The 23993-nt window shown below is 34.5% G+C and overlaps 2 protein-coding genes and 1 long non-coding RNA gene across 8 annotated transcripts; 2 read left to right on the top strand and 1 right to left on the bottom strand.

The window, feature by feature from the left end:
* Positions 1 to 2974: 2974 nt before the first annotated feature.
* On the bottom strand, positions 2975 to 3796 carry LOC112735818 (uncharacterized). The gene is made up of 3 exons (XR_003168553.3): positions 3671 to 3796; positions 3452 to 3528; positions 2975 to 3099 (listed from the first exon to the last, which is right to left on the bottom strand). It is a non-coding gene; the product is annotated as an uncharacterized lncRNA (long non-coding RNA).
* Positions 3797 to 6003: 2207 nt separating this feature from the next.
* LOC112733029 (protein DMP7-like) lies at positions 6004 to 6618 on the top strand. Its single transcript, XM_025781875.1, has one exon. The coding sequence runs from the start codon at positions 6004 to 6006 to the stop codon at positions 6616 to 6618; it is 615 nt and encodes a 204-aa protein (XP_025637660.1).
* A 1387-nt stretch (positions 6619 to 8005) lies between these two features.
* Positions 8006 to 23862, top strand: LOC112737717 (homeobox-DDT domain protein RLT2). 6 transcript variants are annotated; one of them, XM_072211472.1, is made up of 18 exons: positions 8006 to 9131; positions 9281 to 9766; positions 10937 to 11010; positions 11723 to 12148; positions 12225 to 12314; positions 12396 to 12560; positions 12639 to 12861; positions 13348 to 13448; positions 13539 to 13625; positions 13700 to 13852; positions 14058 to 14132; positions 18829 to 19038; positions 19143 to 19823; positions 19905 to 20465; positions 20810 to 21400; positions 21528 to 21632; positions 22278 to 22538; positions 22711 to 23862. In XM_072211472.1, the coding sequence occupies exons 1-18, from the start codon at positions 9011 to 9013 to the stop codon at positions 23536 to 23538; spliced, it is 5238 nt and encodes a 1745-aa protein (XP_072067573.1). In that variant the 5' UTR covers positions 8006 to 9010; the 3' UTR covers positions 23539 to 23862. The 6 variants fall into 6 exon arrangements, with proteins under 6 accessions (XP_072067573.1, XP_025643551.1, XP_072067575.1 ...); XM_025787766.3 differs by having other exon boundaries at positions 13980 to 14132; XM_072211474.1 differs by having other exon boundaries at positions 13980 to 14132; positions 22695 to 23862.
* Positions 23863 to 23993: the final 131 nt, after the last annotated feature.

Below are 23993 nucleotides of genomic sequence, written 5' to 3'. Positions count from 1 at the left end.
TGATTAGGGTAGGCATTCTCCTTAGTTTCATCAATTCTCCAGCCAAGTTGATCTGCCTTTAACTCCTTATTCCATCTTTCTTCCACTTCCTGGTTTATTTCTGAGATCTCCAAATAATTAGCACAGTTTTTAGTTTCATGTCCAATGTGTCCACAGAAGCCATAGTAAATCCCAATTTTCTCGTACTTCAGCATGATTTTAAACATAATTTTGTCAGGACTTGATACCTTAATTGACTGTCGAAGAGTTCTGGTTACATCTAAGTTGACTCTCACTTTCATAGTCCTATCCTCCTTCCCTCTCATCAAGAAGGAATCCACCTCCACCACCTCCCCCAATCTCTACCCTATCCTCATTGCTGCTGTTCTGGTTTTGCAAAATTCTGGCATTCCCCACATTTGAATCCATACTGAAATTCTTGTATAGTCCTCTTCTTCCACCTTTATATTAGGACTCCACCGTTTTAAATGTATCATAAATTGGAACAACCATGGAGACCCCTTTCCACCCGGATAACATCAGCTTTTTTATTAAAGAAAAATTGAAAAATATTCTCTCCGTATGATTTAACTCGGAATCCCTCTGGATAATTCCAAATTGCAGTAAAATCACCCTCCATTGTACCACTACTAAATCCCTTATCCGCCATTAATCTCCCTATCAAACTTTTTGCACAAGTTTCAATCCCTTCCCTCACATCTTCCACTTCAAGGTTCACAATCTCTTCCACTTCTTCTCCTGGAGAATTAGGATTTTGCGTTCCACGTACCTCCCTTGCTGCCATGTAGAATTTGTGTAGAAGAAGATAGAAGAGTCAAAGGAAAGATCCTCACAATGATTTGTGCTTATGACTTACTGATTGAAGAAAAATTTAAGAATCACAACAAATTCTAGCATAATCACAGAATCCTACCAAAGCACAAAAAATCTCAGCAGAGCATTTTTTAAAGAGTACGTACTCTCACTGTATTTTTTGTTATTTGTTTGCATATTTTTATAGGTTTTGATTTTTAGCCTTTTAAATTTTTAATAACGTTAAAAATTAGGAAAAATGATTCTTTAAAATTGAGGATTTCAAAGAACTTTTATCTTTTGGTAAAAAAAAAAGTTAAAAGTAAAATTCATTTTTATTTTATCAATCTAGTGGTGAAATATATAATTCTCCATTTTATTGTCCAACATTGGATTTCACTTCAAAAGATTTATATTTAAAAGAAATAATTAAAATATTTGACTTAAAAAATTAAAATATTTAAGTTGATTTATCAGTTTAAAAATTAGAAAAATACAATAAATAATAGTATTCAGCTATAATGTACGAACACTAATACAGACACAGGACACAACATAATACGGGATATGTAGACACACAAATTTTAAAATTTTATAACACTCAGGGACACTATATATATATATATATATATATATATATATATATTTTAGATAAATTACAATGAATTTTTGATATTTTATTGGTATTAAAATATAAAATAATTTTTTAACCATTTTTAATATCTTTTTTTAATTATATAAAAATATTTAAAATATTTTTTATTTAATAAATAATAATATATATTATTTTTAAACTCATTTTGAGAATACATGTTAAGAATAAGGCTAGACACGCTGATATATGTGATAGCATTTAGGTGTGTTTAAGTGTGTCTGAAATTTTTTTTATTTTTTATTAAAATATAATTGAATACGACAAACACGTGTATCGAACGAATGTCAATAAGTGTCGTGTCCAAAATGTATCCGACACATAAATATAATAACTCAACAAAATATCCGTACTTCATAAGTATACAGTATCTTTTTTTAGAATAATAAATGGTAATATTAGAGACATTTAACTCTTAAAAAAGAAGACACTCAAGTCATAATAAACACATTAGTGCAAAGTGTAAATAATAAAACTTCAACAACTGGAAAGAATTGAATAATGTAGCATGCAGGAGCTGGTGCTTACTCACCAAAAGCATCATAAAGAGGAAATGCTTGCACATGCAGGTTTTTTTTTTTTAAGAAGAATTTTAAGTATTTTAAAATAATTATCAATATTTCAGTAATTTTAATTATTAATTTTAATTATAAAAAATATATGAATTAAAATTCACTATTAAAGACTATAGCAATTAGCAAATAGTATTTTAGAAATTAAGAACGTATTCCAAGAATATGTATAATGATGAAACATATTTTTAATTTATTCTTAAGAATATTAAGATCAATTCTCAACCATTTATATATTACAAAATAAATGTGTTTTTTTTTTTTATAATATTTGGATAATCGGCTTGGGATATATATATATATATAAAAGCTCCACTTTGGTCTTTGGATAATCGAGATCCCAATTGCACTAAATTAGTCCTCCAGATTCGGAAAAATGCACCATGTTAGTCCTTCTTCTAATTTTCGTCACCGGAGCACTTATACCGTCAGTGACGTGGCCAGTTCTTGCTATGTTGGACCCAGCAACGGTTAGATGACATAGCAATAAATTTGATTAGCTCCAATTTATTCCTTGTCCCCTTTTATAACTAAGATTTCTGCCCTAATTTCTTCCTCTTCTTCTTCTACCCACTTTTCCTGGTTCTTCGTCTTCTTCCTTACTGTGCAGCTTTTTGGGTTTAGGATCATGAGTGCAAGTGGGAGCCAGAGTTCCCTGCGGTCAAACAAAAGAATCTCCAGAGGAACCAGTAGAGCATCGAGTGTTCCAAAGTAGTGTGGGTGTGGCTGCCGTCCTATTCTCCGGTGGTCCACAACAGAGGCTAACCCCAACAAAGTCTCAACTAATAAGAATTATACATAAATAGATATGTAATAAAAGCATTAAATTTTTATGAATAACTACAAAGTGATTTCTATCTAATCCTTGAAGAAATTACCAAAAGAAATTACCAATAACCCATGAACTTGATAGATTTCATTATCACAGGAAATGGTGGATGATGGAAATTGAAAATACCTGGTATTCATGAGAAAGATGTCCACCATGAGGAAGATCAAGTGCCATGATTCTGTCATGAGGTTTTAGCAATGCAGTATAAACTTGAAAATTTGAAGGAGACCCAGATAGAGGCTGAACGTTCACTGCAGTTTATGGGTAATAACATATGAGAAAAATTGACACCTAAATATTTTAAAATAATCTACTGAATATCAAAAAAGCTTATGAGCATTCATTTTGAAATTTAACCAGCAAAAAGTCTACAAGAGAATTCAACCTAAATGTTACTTCTGAATTCTGAACAAAAACTCGTGTGCCTCAAGTGGTAGAAGAAAGAGGAAAAAAATAAAAAAAATGTAATCACAAAGAATAGATCATGTCCACCTGCAAGCTTAGAACAATTAGAACAACATGCCAATGACCAACAAGATGAAATAATGTGCAATCAACAAAGCCAAATAAAAGGGTATACCAATATAGTTATTGTGCAGTTACCTCCCCATTTAGTTGGATCCAACCTAAATGTCTCGAGGGCACGCTTCTGACATAGTCTTACTGCCATATCAATGTACCTTGCGGAAGAAAGGCAACAATTTTTTAATTGGACTAGAAGCAGGAGTCCAATAATAAAATCCAAAATGCTAGCCACTATATATTATTGTGTTGAATTATCGAGAGGTGAACAAACACAAAGAAGAAAAGTGAGTGACATACTCATTTCCACCATAATATCTTGCACCAGGATATCCTTCGTTGTACTTGTTAGTCATGACTGAGCCAACAGCTTGCATTACAGAGACTGAAGTGAAATTCTCTGATGGTATCAATTCAAGCCCCTTCACCCCCAGAAAAGTGATATTTAGATAAGTCATTCTAATAAGTACAAGCTACTGAAAAAAGAAAAAAATGAGTTCCAATCCTTATGTAATGTTCTCTCTAGGTGCGGTAATTTTGAACAGAACCACGATTAAAACAGAAATAAGTTTGTTGTTCCATGGTCTCTGCAATCACATTGCACGCAACAATTGTAGCTGCATAAATGAAGAGTCTCATGACTAACAACATATATGTAAATAAATTACCTTTCATTGCCTAGCTTTTTCGAGCTCAATTATATCAGCAATTTAAGGATCAACAACCTCAAGTGGGGCATTCAATTGCTTTGGCCACTGAAAATCTCAACAATTTGAAATCGAAACCATCACACTACAACCACAATTAACCTTCTTTTTTTCCAATAGTAGAGATGAATTGAAGTGATATCTTACTGTAACTCCTGGTCTCTCTTTGTCGTAGACAGCTTCATCATGATTTGTTGGTTCTGTGATGTTGGGTGGTGAAGTGTTATCAGCCAAGGCAGTGGGGCTTATTGTCTTCGATGGGTGCTGATTCTTCCACTATTGGAACAGAGCATAAAAAGAAATCCTTAAACACAGTCCCACAAAACATCAAAACAAAACCCTAACACAAAATCAGCTTTAAAACTTGTGAACTAACAATATACAAAACACTTAACCATGATCAACACATATCACATCATTCCATTAAATTTGAAAAAAAAGATTCATCCTCACTAACCTCAGTGACGACACAGAAGATCCCTGTAGTGGCAAACATACTCTTCCGACAACTGCACAGCGAACGTCGTGTTCCAATGGTCTCGAGAAATCCTATTGCAGCCACCTGTTGCTACTTTGGGTCACTCATGGAAGAGAAACCTTTTTTTCTCTGCACTGATGGAGAAGTAGAAGACGAAAAGTAGAAACAAAAAAGTGGTGCCTAGTGTTTTATTTCTCATCACATACAAATGACGTCGTTCAAAGGGGTGTTTAGCGCCAAATTAGAAACGACCTCGTCTCATTCTGTCCAGCATGGCAAGAACTGGCCACGTAACTGACGGCGTCAATGCTCCGGTGACGGAAATTGGAAGAAGGACTAATGTAGTGCATTTTTTCGAATCTGGGGGACTAATTTAGTGCAATTGGGATATTAAAGACTAATTCAGTGCAACTCGCCAATCTCAAAGACCAAAGTGGGGCTTAACTCATATATATATATATATATATATATATATATATATATTTTGACCGGTTGACCATCAAGAAGTTTAAGGAAAGCTACAACTATATACTACTCCTTTTTTTTTTTTTAATTTTACTTGTATATTTTCTCTTGGCACTTTTAATTATTTATTGTTGCAGAAATTTCTTATAAGTTGAAGTGTTCTTTTTTTAGACTTTTTATTTATTATTTTTAAAATTCTAGGAACTCTAAGAGGTTTTAGACCACACGAGACTTAACAATAAGTTAATCTTAATACTTTATAAAATAGCCTATAACAAACAAGAGTGTAGGTCAAGTCTTATCCGTTAAAAATAAAGCTTGATATGTCCTGTTTCCACCTCTACCAAGAAAGAAAAACACTTGAAGATGATTCATATGGTATATATACTTCAAAGTTGTAGGTAGAAATTACATTAATAATGTGAAAAAAAATGACAACTAGAAATAGTATGTCATTCTAAACATTTTTTAAATCTAATTTAGCTTGCCTAACATAAAATAAATAATAAATAACTTTTAATGTATCTTAATAAAAGTACAAATATATTAATTTTTTGTTTACCACATGTAACCTTTTTCTTTCATTTACACAGAGCATGTAACATATTTTTTTTACCATAAATAGCTTTATAACTTTCACTTCCATAATCGTTATTAAAGAATTGATGCGGTTCAAACGAATTGGTTGAGGTAACGAGCTTCTAATACCAAAGATGGCTTGTAAAAAGAAATATATACAATATTATCCTCAACTCCCAAAAACAATATTGAACTCAATTTTTTTCTGTTTGCAACATACGCACATTTTGTTTTCGCTTTTTATATATAAAGATGAAATATATATCAATTCAAAAAAACAAAACAAGTGCATACAAATTTCGAAAAAACATCAAAAAGTTCGAGAAAAACTCATCCTAAACCCTAAATTCTAAAGTCGGAAGCTCATATTCAAAGCTTTGTTCTGAATATACATTTCTAGATTCATGGATATTGGTGTAGATACTCAACCCTTACTAGAAAATGCACCAACACAACCTCAAAAACCATCAAAAACAGCAACAATAAAGACCATGAGAAGAGCACTCAAAGGATCAGCATATCTTGCAAATCTTCTTCCAACAGGAACCGTGCTCATATTCCAAATGCTAGCACCAGCTTTCACACACCAAGGCGAATGCCACACCGTAACTAGCAAATTCATGACCATAGGTCTCTTAACCTGTTGCAGCATTTCATGTTTTCTGTTGTCCTTCACGGATAGTTTCCGGGACGAAAGGGGAAAGGTTCGATACGGCGTGGCGTCGCTAAACGGGTTATGGGTTATGGATGGAGAGTCTATCAAGCTCCCAGTTGAAGAGGCATATAAGTATAGACTTAGGTTCATTGATTTCTTCCATGCATTCTCTTCCATTTTGGTTTTTGTGGCGGTTGCACTGTTTGATAAAAACATTGTGGGTTGTTTTTTTCCAAACCCTTCGGAAGAAGTGAAGGATATTCTAGCATCATTGCCCATGGGAATTGGATTTGTGTGCAGTCTTTTATTTGTTGCATTTCCTACCCAAAGACATGGGATTGGCTTCCCTCTCTCGCGTGAATAGTCGTCATGTTAGATTTGAGCAAAAATGTTACACCCAAGAGAAAAATCAGTCATAATGTTTATGTATAAATATTTGTATTATTTATCTTATTTTTAATATATATTTTATATAAATAATTAATTTGCTGTTTAATTTTTTTGTGTATATCTAATATAATCCTAGATTAAATAATACTATTATATGTAAGTATACAAAATAGTAACTGTTATTAGCTACTTATTTTTAAAAGAAAAAGTTTAGAGTCGGCACTTTTATTAAAATTTGATCAATATTTAATCAGTAAAAAAAAGTGAGTAATTTTACACTATTAATAAAATTTTACACTATTAAAAACTTTAATAATAATTAATTAATAGCTACAAATCACAAAACTTGTTGGTCTCTAACACTTCTCCTATTAAAATATGGATCATTGACACCATAAGCTCACTAATTATAAGTTTTTGGAACATTATTAGTAAATTAGTCTTATGGTTGTTATGTTATTTTAGCACCTTTAATTTGCAAAGTTTTAAATAAAAAAATATGGTGAAGAGTGGGAAAAAAGAATGAGGGTAATGTAAATAAGTAAATATTTAGGATGTATTTGTTTATGGAATTGAAATTGAGTATTGGATTTTTAAAATATATAAAATGCATGTATGCCACAAGCTTAGGAAAATTTTTTAAATAAAAAAAAATATTTTTCTTAAAATAAATTAAAACAAAATTAAATACTAAAATAAATTTTTTTTTGGAAGGATAAAAATTAAGGTGAACCTCTTATGATTTTGGTCAAAATTAGATGGATTCCACCTAATTATATATGTTATTTCTTTTAAACATTTATGATATTAGTTTTAATATGTATTTATATTAATGGTAAAAATTCGTATGGTTAGCAAATTATATTTAAAAACTTAACAAACTTAGTTTAATATAATTTGATTAATTTTAAAATTTAAAATTATGTTAATAATTAATTATTTAATATTATTTAAAATTATGATTTAAAAACAAACACTAATTAATTTAAACTCAATATAATTTATACTAAATATGAGATCAAAATATCAATTAAAATTTAAAATGTTATGATTTGAATTTGTCAATTTATTTAATTTTTAAAAAATAAAAATACTTAAAATTGAAAAATAAATAACTAAACAAAAATATTTTTTTAAGAAAATTGAAAATGTATTTTTACATTAAGAAGCTTTGTTTAAACCAAATACAACTTTAAAATTCTAAGTTATTTTTTAAAATCCAATTAAATTTTATTTGAAAAATTTATTAATTAATACTCAGTTTTTCTGGACACTTTTTAGTTTTTACCACGGTAACAAATGAGCGTATAATACACGCGCGGAAAGGGGTAGTGTTCATGGTAGAGGTGAAAACTGAGTACGAAACCACACCCCTATGGGCTATGGCCCTATCTCTTTTGTTCAATGCAAAACGATAAAACGAAACTCCAGTCGCACAAAGCCACAAACCGTTGAAAGTTTGAAACGAACGAAATGGTTAAGATCTAAGGATTTGGAATTGGAGCACCCCATTCCAACCCCAAAAGAAAAACACAAGAAAAAAGTTAGAGAGAGAAACCCTCAAAAGATTTAGAGAGAGAAACACACGAAAACCACGATCATACTCGGAAAAGAAAAAGAAGTCAGTCAAGTCATATATCCACAACAATTCCTCTCGCTCTCTCAACACGCATTAAATCTGAATTTACTTTTTTCTAGAATTTCATTTCTCTTTACTCTCTGTGGAGCATTTTATCGAACACATTACGGTATATACAAAAGCTTATAAAATTTCGAAAAAACGAACAACAAAAAAACAATTTCATGGCTGTGATTGGGGACTGGGGCAGCATTACTGCTCGTGGTTTCTTCTTTTTTAATCAGAGATCATCATATTTTAAACAAAATCAACTTCTCAATTTTTCGTATGAGTTGTATAGTTTAGCAAATTTTCTTCTTCTAATGCTGCTTCATTTCCCACCATAATTGGTTTAGTCTTGAATATTCAACTATTTGCATTAATTATTATTATCGTTCTTTCGTTATTCCCAAAATCTAACCACGCATCACAATCACGCACCTTCTCAGAAGAGTGAACTTCAACGATTCCCGTAGAGAGAGAGAGAGTAGCTGAATGCTAGAGAGAGTAGCTGAATGCTAGAGAGAGAAACTCTGAATTCGTGTTCCCAACCACTCCTTTTGGCTCAGATTCTTGGATGAAAAAAAATCTGGGTTTCTTTCCCTTCTTGATTTTCATCTGTGTTTTTGGTTTCTTGTGTGATTCTGAGTGTCGATTTTGTTTTGGTTCTTTTTTATTTTGGGGGCTTTCTGTGGTTCTTTGTTTCTGGGTCTGGGTATTCGTGCAAGTGGAACTTTGATCTTTGGGTATGGAGGGTGGTGGTTCAGAAGAAGAGAAGAGGAAGGAGAAGCCAGCGGAGGTTGAGAACAAGATCAAGCGCAGAATGAAGACTGCTTTTCAGTTGGAAGTTCTGGAGAAAACTTATGTTGGTAAGGGAAGCTTTTAGCCATTTTTGAATAATTTTGTTGTACCCCTTTTGCGTTTTGGTTTTTCCCATAGTTTTGGTGGATTGTGAAGTGAATTTTGTGTTGAAATGTGAAACTTTGGGCTGTGATGATTGTGCATTTCTTTGGTTCAGGGGAGGCTTACCCTTCAGAAGCAGTGCGAGCTGAGTTATCTGCGAAGCTGGGTCTGTCTGATCGTCAACTGCAAATGTGGTTTTGTCACCGGAGGCTGAAGGATAGGAAATCAGCACCAACAGCGAAGAAGCCCCGAAATGATCACCCGCCTGTGGCACCGGATTCAGTGCCCGAAGGAGAGGGTCTTGAGCAAATGGCAGTGGCTGATGCCATGCATGATTGTGGTTTAGCTTCTGGGTTGAAGCCATTTGGATATTCGGATCCGAGGCGAGTTGTTCCAAATCCTTCGATTTCCTTTACTGGAAGAGGAGCTGGATTGCCAACAATGGAGAACAATAGTTACTATGAACCACATCAGGCCATCGAGGTGCTGCGAGCAATTACATTTGTGGAGAGACAGTTGGGTCAGCCATTAAGAGAGGATGGACCAATTCTGGGAATGGAATTTGATTCCTTGCCCCCAGGGGCATTTGGTGCCCCAATAGGTAAACTTGTTTTTTCAACCTAAAATCATTAGCAATACTACTAAAGTGGCTGTTGCAATTAACATCTGTAGGACAAACATAGCAAAGGGGTGGGAACGGAAAGGTGATGCCATTTTATTTTAATGAGAAAAATGATCTGTAATCCATGCTTTTGGCATAGATGGGTATGAATACAATTGAGAGATGGGGAGTAGAAGACTTATAATAATGGCATTTCTACTGTAGTGCTAGATGATTAGATCAATAGATGTTCTAGAGTGAATCTAGAGAGATTGGAAAGCTATCCTATGCTTCATAGATTACTCTTTTATTGTTTTTTCTGCTCATGTATAGAGGACCTCTTATTCTCTATCTTGTATTATTTTTTCTCTCTGTCTTAATGAAATTCTTCTTTTATAAAGAGAAAAAAATCTTTAATAAGTAGCAGTGTTTCCAAGTTCCAACAATATTAGAGATTTAGCATGTCCAAGTTCCAATAATATGGAGTGCATATGGCCTCAATGGATTAGTTACTTTTGTGTCTTATAAATGTGTATCTAATAAGTACAGCTCTTATACAAATGCTTTTGTGCATTTGCATGGGATAATTTTCATTGCTTATTTAGTAGAACAAACATAGCAATGTGCTAATAATTAAGCATATGAGAATATGCTAGAACCAACTTATGTATGTCTAAACTTTTTAAATTAGCAATGCCTGTGGGAATGCCTTAGTCAAGTATCCTAGCATAAATACATTTTAACATTAAATGTGCCTCACGTTAGGGTAATTTAAATTTGTATGAGTTTTTCTTAAATGAACCCGGTCTTTGTCTAGATTTGATTAGGTAATTATCCATTTAAATTGTGGGATATTTGGTAGTTAATATGTGAAGCGAATGAGATCTATTTATAGGCTTTTAAACATGTATCTCCATTTTGAAAGTTGGTACTTTGAAATTTTTTTCTTTCGTTGTAAGTATTTTTTACACTCAAAAGACAGCTTTCAAGGTCAATAATCACACTTCTGATATTTGAAAAATTTTAAGGAGTGATTATGAAAGGGTTATTCAATCATATTGTTCTTAAAGTTATGCACGAGAGAAGTTTCGCTTGTTTCATTTGGGATGGCTTTATGCTCCTCTAAGCGCTAAAGCTTTGATCCCTCACCAATTTCTTATATTATTCCAGAGGAAGTGACACTGGGACAGCATAGGCATTCTGGAAGCCCTTTCGAGGCAAAAATTTATGATCAACGAAACAAGGTTTTATTTCTTTTCTTTTTTCCATTATTTATTTCCTTTATGCTCAGATTTAAATGTGTGTGAGGAAAGTGTTTTTACTATTTTAACCTTAAAATATTCATATACTTTATATCTGTTCCTTCCTTTGTTATTCTTTTCATTTGTCATAAACAAGGTCGGTAAACTTGTCAGAAGTCTAAACATGACTTGTAAACTTATAAGGGTTTACGTTTTTTTTTTGAATAACATTGAAAATATAATATAATATCTAATTATAATATATTTATTCATAGTAATTTAAAGACAATTCAGAACTTGTCTTGCAACATCATATTGAGGCAAACACAAATCATAAATCCTAAATTAAATTTAAATTCCAGAAAAAAAAGTAACAGATCAATGCTTAAATATGTTAAAACTGTTATCATAAATTTAGCGAGTTCTAAATAAAAGTGCTTTTTTGTAAGATACTGTATTTTGGTTAATAAGCGACCTAATTTTGACTAAATTTGTTAATTCACAAGTCATAATAGTACCTTAGCCTACCTAAGTTTATCCTAGTTTACCCAAATTCACTTGACTTGTAGTTTCCAAACAAGTTAACAAATAACAGTCACCAAGTATACATGCTTGACTTATCTTAAGGCGAGAAGGGGGGGGGGGTGTTAGGGGGTAATAAGCTGCTTATATGCACTTTTATGTTTTATCTCTTGGATGAAATGTTCGATTTCAGGGCATTCCAAGGACTCTCCACGAGTATCAATTTATTCCAGAGCAGCTAACTGTTAGAAATGAGACATTTGACAGAGTTGCCCCCACTATCCATTACAGTTCTCCTGATGGCATTTCACATTCCAGGACTTTACTACCTAGCCAGAAATCTTTGCTTGGTGGGAATGAATCTACACCATATGGATATGGAGTTCAAGATCAGATGCCTGCTTTGAATCATTTGTCTCAGCATGTCAGGCAGAATCATGTTTTGCCTTCTGCTTCTGGACAGATTGAGGGTATTCCACGAAAGAACACATTTGTTGATGTAACAGTTGTTACTCATAGTGGGGTTCACCCAATAACTCTGACCGACACTGCACTAGTGCCATCTGACAACACGGTTATCCATGAGGAGGAACCTTCAAGGCTTCAGAGGAAGCGAATGGTATATAGACCTGCAACACCATGTTTATTTCCATAGAATGGTTGCTTAGTGCTTGCTGACTCATCTTTGCTTGCAGAATGAAGAAGCTAGAATACGACGTGAACTTGAAGCTCATGAGAAAAGAGTTAGAAAAGAGATTGAAAAACAGGATATTCTAAGGCGAAAGGTTTGAGTCACTCTCAACTTTTCTCCCTTTGATATAAATTTATTTTATGATATAGCTAATACTGTCATGCCATACATTAAGAGGGAAGAGCAAATAAAGAAAGAGATGGAGAGGAATAACCGTGAAAGGCGGAAAGAAGAAGAAAGGTTGTTACGTGAAAGACAGCGAGAGGAGGAGAGGTACCAAAGAGAACAGAGGCGTGATCTGGAGCGTAGGGAGAAGCTTTTACAGAAAGAATCAATAAGAGTATGTAAGATTTTTCTACTAATTCACTCTGATCTGTTAAATGAAAATAAGTGATGCTAATCTTAGTTATTCTTATAGGCTGAGAAACTGAAACAGAAGGAAGAACTACGCAGGGAGAAAGAGGCAGCAAGGATCAAAGCTGCTTATGAGAGAGCTCTTGCCCGCAGAATGACCAGAGAATCAATGGGACTTATTGAAGATGAACGTCTGGAACTCATGGAACTAGCTACATTGAAGAAGAGACTTCCTTCGATACTGGCTCTTGATTATGAAACTATGCAAAATCTCGAGTTATATAGAGGTGAAGACATATTCAATGGGATTATGCATCTTGTGTTTATCTGCTTCCTAAAGATTACACTGTTTGGAAATTGAAGTTGATTTGTGGTATTTTTAATTTTTCTCATCTGTTAACATCTATTTCATTTTGACTGAAATGAAGTGGTGTCTACTTTGTGTGTGTGTGTGTGTGTGTTGTGTTTTGGCTTTTCTTTTTTGGGAAAAAGGGGGGGGGGGGTTATGAAATAATGATGATGACAAAAACCTCAAGGTTAACTTTTGTACGAATTCTTCTTGTCTTTATAACTGTACGAGGGATAGGAATTTAAATATTTTTATGGTCAATTAGGTGTTTAAACATAAAAAATGAGCGTCACTTTGAAATCATAATTTTAATTGATTGTTTTGGCTTAAAATATGACTCTCATTTTGGTTTAGCCTGTGAGTCTTATGGTTGAAAAATTCAATGCTCATCTTCAAGGGAGCCATTGTTGGAATTTGTTTTCAGATGGGCAAACACCATTCCCACCCGAGTCTGTGCAGTTGAAAAAACCATTTTCAATCCAACCTTGGTCAGACTCTGAGGAGAAAACAGGAAATCTTCTCATGGTTAGATTTTCTTTTTCATATATGTATGTATGTATGTTTGGCATTCTTTATAAGAAATATGCTAAAACTTTCTGATCACTTCATTTTTAGGTTTGGAGGTTCTTGAATACTTTTGCTGATGTTCTTGGAATATGGTCGTTTACCTTGGATGAACTTATTCAAGCTTTCCATGACTATGTAAGTTATTTCTTACCTGGTTAAGCTTGTGATTTCTTGCAATGGATTTGGTTTATCTCTTCTTAATATTGCAGGATCCAAGGTTGTTAGGTGAGATTCATATTGCTCTTTTGAGATCTATTATGAAAGATATTGAAGATGTTGCAAGAACTCCCTCCACTGGATTAGGAGGTAACCAAAACAATGTTGCCAATTATGGTGGGGGGCATCCTCAAGTAGCTGAAGGGGTAAGTTTTTATTTTTTTTTTCCTCCAACAGCTTTAGAATTTAGGTTTACATTCTCTGTTCCTTGCTTAACATGAAAAGGTTTGTTTTAATAACGTGGAAAAGGTTTATTTTACTTACTGTTCTCAGGCATATGTGTGGGGTTTTGATATAAGAAATTGGCAACGGCATTTAAATCCATTAACATGGCCTGAAATTTTGCGGCAGTTTGCTTTGTCAGCTGGATTTGGCCCAAAATTGCAGAGACATAGTGAATCGGTGCATCCTTGTGATAACAATGAGGTGATTTATATTTTTCTGTTAATTAATTATTTTGACTGGCTGGCTGTGTTCAACAATCATAGTTTCTAGCTTGAGTAGTTGCCTTCTTCTTTGCCATTATTCCTCTGCACACAATTATGCAAAGAGGGATGATAGGCATGCGCACAAGAATAGTACATTGACCACTCATCCCCCTTAAAACTAAGGTTAAATAGAAATTAAAGTAAAAAAAAAAAAATGTCTTGAGAGAAGAGAAGGATAGTACAAAGTTGGATGAGATAGAGATGTTGTCAAACTACTAAATCATACATATATGTATACTATATACTACGAAAAATGTCAAACTTTAGTATCTGTACCTAAATGGATCTGTACTTGCATCAGTGCATAGCATCGACAACGACAACGACGTCATTGAGTTCTATCATATATCATGTCTACAAAGAAACCGTTTACATGTAGATCTCGTTTGACCACTTCATGGATGATCTTCCTAGGTTTTCCTCTGCCTTTCACTCTTTGTCCATCTTTCATTTCATCCACCATCCTGATTGGGTGTTCTGTCAGTCTTCTTGTCACATGTTCAAACCACGTGAGACACGATTCTATTATCTTTTCCATAATAGGTGCTACTCCAACTCTATTTTATATCTTCGTTCCTTATTCTATCCATTTTAACATCTTCATCACTGCTACACTTAACTTATGTTGTTGTTCCCTTTTGGTCGTCCAACATTCTGTACCATAAAACATAATCGGTCTGATAGCAGTGTGATAGAATTTATCTTTAAGTTTTAAATGCATTTTTTTGTCACATATAAAATCAGACGCACTCTGTCATTTTGACCAACCTGCTTCGATTCTATAATCTACATCATGTTCAATCTTTTCATTATCCTGTATGATGTACTTAAGATACTTAAAATTTTTAACTTTTTGTAGGATGTTTTTTTCCAATCTTTACCTCTGTATTAGAGTTTTTCTTTCGGTAGCTGAACTTACATTCCATATATTCCGTCTTGGTATGGCTTATGCGCAGACCATATATTTCTAGAACTTCTCTCCGTAAATCTAATTTTTTATTTAGGTTTTTTCTTCACTCTCCCATAAGGACGATATCATTGGCAAAAAGCATACACCATAGCACACGTTTTTGGATATGCTCTCTGCGTACTTTCAGGATTAATGTGAAAAGATATGAACTTAAGAATTATTCCTTGTGTAATCCTATACCAATAGGAAATGCGTGTGTCACACTATCTTAACTCTTCACACTGGTTGTAGTCCCATTATACATGTCTTTAATTGCACAAATATATGCGATTCTTATTCTCCTCCTTTCCAAAATCTTCTATAAGACCTCTATTGATACCCCATCGTATGCTTTTTCTAATTCAATAAACATCATATGTAGATCTCTTTTATTATTACGATACTTTTTCATCATCATTCTTAATAGATATGTAGCTTCGATGGTGGATCTGCCTAGCACAAAACCCAAATTGGTTCTCTTTTACCTGTGTCTCTTGTCTCAGCCTTCGTTCTGTCATCCTTTCTCATAATTTCATGGTATAACTCATGAGTTTGTTCCTTCTATAATTTGCGCAATTTTGTATATCCTCCTTATTCTTGTAGATAGGTATCAATGTGCTCTTTTTCTAGTCATCTGATATCTTCTTTGACCTTAAAACCTCATTAAAAAGCGTGGTTAACGAACTAATGCCTTTCTCTACAAGGTTCTTCCAAATTTCAATCGAAATATTATCGGTCCTACTGCCCTGTCATTTTTTATCCGCTTTAGAGTCTCTTTTATCTCGAAGTCTCGAATCCTTTGATAGCAGTCGAAGTTTTGATCTTCTTCCCTCATGCATAACCGACCAAGGTTCGGAAGAGTCTTCTGTCCTTCAATAACTAATTCATAAAAGTAGCTCTTCCACTTTTCATTGATCTTCTCATCTTGAGCCAAAACCTCTCCATCTTTATTCTTTATGCATTTAAGCTGAACCAAGTCTCTCGTTTCTATTTATAAATTTTTCCCGTTCCTTCGTGCCTAAAGACTGGTAGAGATCCTTATACGCTCTTGTTCTTACTTCACTTACAACCACTTTTGTCTTTTTCTTAGCCTCCTTATATTTTTTCCAATTATCTATATTACGGCACAAAGTCAACTATTTAAAGCACACCTTTTTTGCCTGATCTTTTCTTATACACTCGTATTCCACCACCAGGATTCCTTGTCTCTTGGTCCTATCTCTCTAAATTCACCAAAACTTGTTTTTACTGTTCTTCTAATAACTTCTGTCATCTCCCTCCACATCTCTGCGCTTCTATCCTTTTCTCATTTTGCCTCTTTTCCTATCCGTCTTAGGAAGCTTCTTTATTCCTCATCTTTCATCCGCCACCACCTCGTCTTTGGATTCTTCGTAGGTCGTCTTTTCTTCAACTTTTGCTCAACGCGAAAATTCATGACGAGCATCCTATGTTGTGTTGTTAAACTCTCTCCAAGAATAATTTTACAATTAATGCAAAATTCCGGTCAATTCTCCTCCACAAAAAGAAGTCGAATTGAGAGCTTGTCATGCCCCTCCTATAAGTTATAAGATGTCCGTCTCTCTTTTTAAAACATGTATTTGTGATGAGAAGGTCAAAGGTTGAGGAAAAGTCTAAAATAGTTTTATTCTCCGTATTGACCACCTCAAAACCATGGCTTCCGTGAATATTTCCATATCCAGTCACAGTCACTTCTCTTCCAACATGACCATTTAAATCTCCTAAAAAAATTTTATCTCTCGAAGGTATTTCTTGGATCAAACTTTCTAGATCCTCCCAAAACCTTATCTTGTGTTGCTCGTCCAAACGCACTTGCGGTGCATAGGCGCTAATCATATAAAAAGTACTCCCATTCACCACAAGTTTGATAGAGATGATCTGATCACCCACCCTCTTGACATTCACTATGTCCTTCTTTCATTGCTTATCCACGATAATATCTACCTCATTCCTATTATTCATTTTTCCTGTATACCAAAGTTTGAATCCGGAGGTATCCAAGTCCCTAGTCTTTGCACTGATCCATTTTGTTTCTTATAGGCACATGATGTTAATCTTCCTCTTTGTCATGGTATCCATCACCTTCATGAATTTTCCTGTTAGAGTGCCTATGTTCCATGTCCAAAATCTCAACCTTCTGTCGCTCTGACCTTTACTTTTTCCTTTGTGAACTAGCTTATTTACCCTCGCCCGTTCACAAAAACGTGGGAACTCTTGCTCATTTAACATTACATCCGAGCACCGATGCAGTAGCTCTTGCTCATTTGACATTGTACGTGGGTCATACAGCGCGTTGCTTTCGGGCAACGACCTAGGTTTAGCGCAATAATGTCTTTAATCCATGTCATGAAGATTCGACTAAATTTTTATGTTGGCTGTCGAAAACTTAACACAATCCTCCTCGTTTATCCGAACTTTGGACCGGCTATGTACTGCAGGTGTAGCATCAGTGCATAGCATCATATTGTCAAAATCTTATTATACTAAAGTCTAATCATGTATATTTATCCATGCCGGCTCATCTTTAATTGGAACTTTCCTTTTATTGTCCACATTTTTCTTCCCCATTGTAGCATTAATACGTAAAGTTAAAACTTGTTCCACAAGGAATTAAAAAAATATTGATTGACTGACACCGTGTGAACTAAGCTTCTAATTGTTTGTCATTGAATCAAATGCAACATGAAGCTACAATGGGTATGAGTATTAATCACAGCTAATCTAAAATATAATTTAACGAAATATTTGGGTAAAAAAAATTTAATCACGGAATACAGTACTCCCATAAATAAGTTATGAATAAATGTAAAACAAAAAGGTTTTAAAAGACCTAATGGTGAAATACATAATCTTAGAATTTTTTTTATTATAAAATAATACTCTGATCAATTATCTAATATTTTTTTTATCATGAGTATATTAAAAAATATCATATAATTAATTGGAATACTATATTTTATTGTAACAATTTTCTTTAACTAAGAATATATATTTCGTTATATTGTATTATAGTTTTTTTTTTTGTATTTTTTATCAATATTTATTTATGATATTAAACTTAGTTAAATTGATAAATATATTTAAATGTAACACTACTTTTATCAACATTAATTTATTAATTTACTTATTTTTAATTATTAATTATGTATAAAAAAATTATTATTCCACGAGGTGCTTGTTCGTCTCGCGTTTCCAACTTGAATGCGCCTTTACTTTCAGCATATCCATAGCGGAATGTGCTAAACACTTAGCGTTTTTGCATAGGAGGCGCTTTCGTGATTGGTGCTTTCTACATGGAATACAGATTTGGATTGGCCGTCTCTGAGTCAGTGTGCCAAAAAAATACGAGGGCACTAGTTTGAAAAGGGTCACGTTTTGGTAAAAGGTTTTAAAAAGTGTTATACTGGAAAAAGGCCTCAATTTGGAGAGGAATATTCTGCTAACTCTTATCATTTTTTGCGCAGCAATGACCTAATTACAAAATTCAAAACAGTATAAGAACCCAATTAAAAGCTTTTAAATTATAGGGATTTAGTTTCAAATTTGGTTAAACTATAGGACTGTCAGAGTAATTTAACCCAAAAATTACATATTAGGAACAAAAAACATTCTAAGCATTTCTTAAAAACTGGTATTTTTCTTTATTTTCTTCGGGTTGCAAGTGCAGGGTCATGATTGTAAAGACATAATCTCTCATCTACGCAGTGGAGCTGCAGTAAAAAATGCAGTTGCTATCATGCAAGAGAAGGGATTATCTAAGCCAAGTAGATCAAGACATCGCTTGACTCCTGGAACTGTTAAATTTGCTGCATTTCACGTCCTTTCTGTTGAAGGGAGCAATGGCCTCAATATATTGGAAGTTGCAGAGAAAATTCAGGTGTTTTGTGCAATTTATTTTATTTTTTATTTTCTTTTTATGTTTTCCTGGATGTCTTCTTCTTGAAACTGAATTATTCAGGCATTCCTATGTTCTTTCTTTAGAAATCTGGGCTCCGTGATCTTACAACAAGCAAAACTCCAGAGGCTTCTATATCTGCTGCATTGTCTAGAGACACAAAGCTATTTGAAAGGATAGCTCCTTTGACGTATTGTGTACGTCCTGCATATCGAAAGGATCTGTCTGATGCTGAAGCAATTTTTTCAGCTGCCAGGGAAAGAATCAGGATATTCAAAAGTGGATATATGGATGCTGGTGAAGCAGAAGAGGGGGGAAGAGAAGATGATTCTGAAAGTGATGTAGCAGAAGATATTGAAACTGATGATTTAGGAGCTGAAACTAATATAAAAAATGGGGGTTTCAGTTCTGTAGAATTTAATTCAGAAACCGTAATGAGAATTAGAAAGGACACTGGTAAGGTTTCTCAAACACTTGGTTGCTATGACCATGAGAAACTGGATGAGGATATACTGTCAATTGTTTCTGAAGGCATTGATATGCACAAAGGGATTAGTGCCTCTTGTGATATTGCTGTTTGCAGCAATGATGTGTCTAATCCTAATCTTGAAGGTATGGATATTGATGAAAGCATTCCAGATGAGTCGTGGGTACAGGGGTTGATGGAAGGAGAGTACTCTGACCTCAGTGTTGAGGAGCGTCTTAATGCTCTCGTTGCTTTGGTTAATGTGGCAATTGAAGGGAACTTAATTCGTGTTACACTTGAGGTATTCCTCATTTTAAAATCATTTTCTATTGTTGTGGGTTGCCTTAAAAATATATGGTTTTCTGATGAGCAGATATTTCAGGATCGTCTAGAAGCTGCAAATGCTTTAAAGAAGCAGATGTGGGCAGAAGCACAGCTGGGTAAACGTCGTATCAAAGAGGACTACTTTGTTAAGATGCATCCTGTATCTAATTTCAGCAACAGGAGTGAATCAAATAGTGCATTTCCATCACTTGAGGACAAACAGAAGCCATTCCTTTCTGTTGATAACAAGAATGACGAGGCTTTATTAACCCCTCTTGGCCGGTGCAATCAGATCAACGAACTACTGGAAAATCCAAATCATATTGAGAGTTCCTCATTAGAAGTTAGCCACCAGCTCCATCAAAGTTCTGCTAACCAAGATAATTATTCTCTTCAACAATTTGGATTTGCTCCTGAAAAATCAAGGTCAAATATAAAATCTTACATTGGTTACTTGGCAGAACAAACCTACATGTATAGGACATTGCCTCTTGGCTTGGATCGCAGACATAACCGATACTGGCAGTTCATTGCATCTGCTTCTCCAAATGATCCTGGTTGTGGCAGGATTTTTGTGGAGTTGCATGATGGTTGTTGGAAATTGATTGATTCTGAAAAGGTATTGCTTCTGTGAGATTGATGTCCATTATATGATTTCCATGTGAGCATTGTGTGCCATATGGCGGCATTTTTCATTGTTTAAGTCGTCACACCCTGTCTAGCCTGATGTATTTTATCCAAGAGATGTCTGTTACTGATGTTTTGCTTGTGGAAATGATCACCTCAGTGTTATGAAGTTTGTTGTTTATTGGAAGTTGTTTGATGTCTTCATTTCTTGAGCATTTAGATATCAAGTTTAATTCTCATTGATGTCATGAACTAATTCTTTCTGTTGCATGTGCATTTTTTTGTATCCATGTCATGAACTAGTTGGGTTCTTTTATGTATTCCATTTACTTACAGGGATTTGATTCCCTATTGGGTTCGTTGGATGTACGTGGGATCAGGGAGTCACACTTGCATATGATGTTGCAAAGTATTGAGATGGCGTTCAAGGAATCTATTAGAAGGAATGTCCATAATGGTGATGCAAGAATGGAGAATGGGGACACTGTCAAGAGGCTCAAGACAGAAGCTTTTGAAGTGGATACGAACAATTATTGTAGTGATATTCACCATCCTACATCTGTGTGCATCGATAATTCAGATGCTTCAGAGGTCTCGACATCTTTTGCAGTTCAGCTTGGAAGAAATGAAGCTGAAAACAGGGATGCTCTTCTGAGATATCAGGACTTTGAGAAATGGATGCTAAATGAATGCCTAAATTCGTCAATATTATGTGCCTTGAAGTTTGGGAAGAGGAGGCGTAGCAAACTGTTGACTGTGTGTGATTCATGTCATGATGTTTATTTCTTTGATAGAATCAAATGCCCTTCCTGCAATAGAACTCTCAATGCTCACGGCAAGGCAAAGATTGACACTGATTATTTTCATGTTTCATCTTATCTTCCTTTGAGAATGAGATTGCTGAAGGTCTTATTGTCAATTGTTGAGGTGATGACCTACTTTTATTTTGTTTGGCAATGATTTTTAGCATTTAGATAATGTGTTTCCTTATTGTTTGTTTCTGTTTCTTGTTCACTGGAAGTCTGCAACTGATCATATTTAGCCATGGTGGTAGGTTTCAGTTCCCGAAGAAGCTTTTCACGGTATTTGGACCAACAGTTATAGGAAATCATGGTGTACAAAACTGGATGCTTGCTCATCAACTGAAGACCTCCTGGAGGTTATATTTCAACATATCTTTGATAGAGCATGCTTTGGAACTTCAACTTGTTTTGCTACTTGTTAAGCATTTTTATACTGGCCTGTCATATAGTTGTCATCATATTGTCAATGATAAATCCTTGATCTTCCTTTCTCATTACAAAAAGTATAACTAATGCTAAATTGATGGTTGGTTTTGAAGACTGTTTAAGTGTTAATAATTGAATTTGTAGCTGCCAAATGTTTTTCGAAGATTACAGGAGGAAATCTAGGTGATTACTATGGTTGATAGATTTGCCATGTTTTGAACACTGGTACCCGGAGGAAATAACATAGCCTTAAATGTAAAATTGTGGACAATAATCTCTTAAATTTTCCCTATTGCAATTTTATGGTGTATACAAGTTAACACTTTCTTCTGAAATAGTAATCTGTATATGTGTAGTTATTCTGACCTAACTAAAAGGGTATATGTCTAGTTATTTGTAAGTTAAGCATCTCAAAGTATAGTATTTCTGCTAATGTGTTAAGATTTGGGTTTTTTTTTTTAATCCAAATCAGTTTGTCCTCCTTTTTTAATAGCCTGAAGCTACTTGAGTATCTGTGATGTATTCTTTTGTTCTAAGCTTGTTATTTACCAGTTAATAATGTGTTACACTTTCAGATATTAACTGTATTAGAAAGCGCTATAAAGAGGGAGTATTTGGATTCAAACTATGAAACTACCTCTGAGCTGCTGGGTTCGAGAAGTTCTTCTGGATGTCCTCCAACTAATGATTTTGTAGGTGCTGAAAGGATACTTCCATGGGTGCCGTGCACAACAGCTGCGGTGGCTCTGAGACTCATGGAACTCGATGCATGCACCTCTTACACCTTTCAGCAGAAGATGGAGTCTGAAAAGGATAAAAGAATTGGAATTGTTATGGTGGGTATTTCTGATTCAATATAGTAAACTTTTATATGAATTTAGACATATTTATTCGATAGGAACCATATTTGAGTTTCTGAGTTAGAGTTGGTTGGCATGCCATCAATAGAATTTTGATCAAATTATGTTTTCTCGTTGAAAAATTTACGCCAGTCCTTGTCACTTTCAGAAGCTTCCGACAAAATATGCTTCTGCCAAATCATCTTGCCGTGATAGTGCAATTGAAGAAAGAGGACAAACGTCCCAACAGGGACAAAGATCCCGGCAGGGACAAAGCATGCATAAGGTTAAGCATACTGTTGAAAACATGGTTGGTCTTGGTGCTGGCCTTGCAAGCTACAGCAGAGGACAAAGGTCCCGACAGGGCCGGAGCCATTCTTGTGCGAGTGGGAGATCACAAGGACGGGTTCTTAGTTCAAGACATGATTCTAGAAAGAGAAGCACGACCTCTAGCAGCATGAGAATAGGAAATTTACTTGGATGGAAAGGGAGATCATGTAGGCATGCAGAACAAAATGTACGTGCTCGTCGGAGTGTTCGAAGTAGACAGAAACCGGCTGTCAAGGTCTGTGTCACTGGTGTTGAGAAGGACACTCCAGATGATATCACAGGGTATACAGCTGGTATCTTTATCAATGAAAAGATGAATGGAAGTGAAGTGGAAGCTGCTGCTAGAAGTGCTAGCAGCTCAGAAAAATTGGCCTATGAAAATGATATTTATCAGTCAACAGTTGATGCGTATGAATATCTAATTGATGATAATAATGATGGATATGAGGGTGGATTTAGTGGAAAATCTGAGAACTTTGTAGAGGGGAGCAACCATAATGTGGATGATGATGAAAATGAGGACGTTGATGACAATGATGATGAAGACGGACAAGTTGATGTTGAAGATTATATAAGCCACAAATCAGATACTGACGCCGGAGAAAATGCCGACCAGAACATGGATCCTAATGGAACAGATTCAACCTCATCAGAGTCCAGTGATTAAAGAAACATGCCATGAATAAAGTGACACCATAGTGTTTGTAGGATAATTCTGAATATATATATATATATATATGCGCTCAAGTAATGTAGGAATAGGTAAATGGGTAGGTACTCGGGATAGAATTTGTAGAATACAAAAATGTGCAAGGAAATTTGTTCTCCCCTCTCGTTAAATGATGGCATCGCTGGGAGAAATTAGATTCGTGGACAGCAAAATCATCTCCTAGACTTGATTTGTATTATTTGAGTGAGTTTGGTCATGTCAATCTGAGAATGATAACGTGTTAATACTTAAACATAGTGTACAGAGAGTTGGGTACTCAAATCATTTCTCGCCTTTCCATAAAATTTTTATACCATTTGATCCTATTAAAGTTGAATTTCTCAACCAAACCACCGAATTCAATTCACACAATTGACAGATTGCATTAGACGTTTTCATGTCTAAAAAAAAAT

The sequence above is a fragment of the Arachis hypogaea genome, chromosome 13 (assembly GCF_003086295.3).
Source record: "Arachis hypogaea cultivar Tifrunner chromosome 13, arahy.Tifrunner.gnm2.J5K5, whole genome shotgun sequence".
NCBI classification, from domain to species: Eukaryota; Viridiplantae; Streptophyta; class Magnoliopsida; order Fabales; family Fabaceae; genus Arachis; species Arachis hypogaea.
The sequence above is the reverse complement of the archived record's forward strand: the minus strand, read 5'-3'. Positions and strand labels throughout refer to the sequence as shown.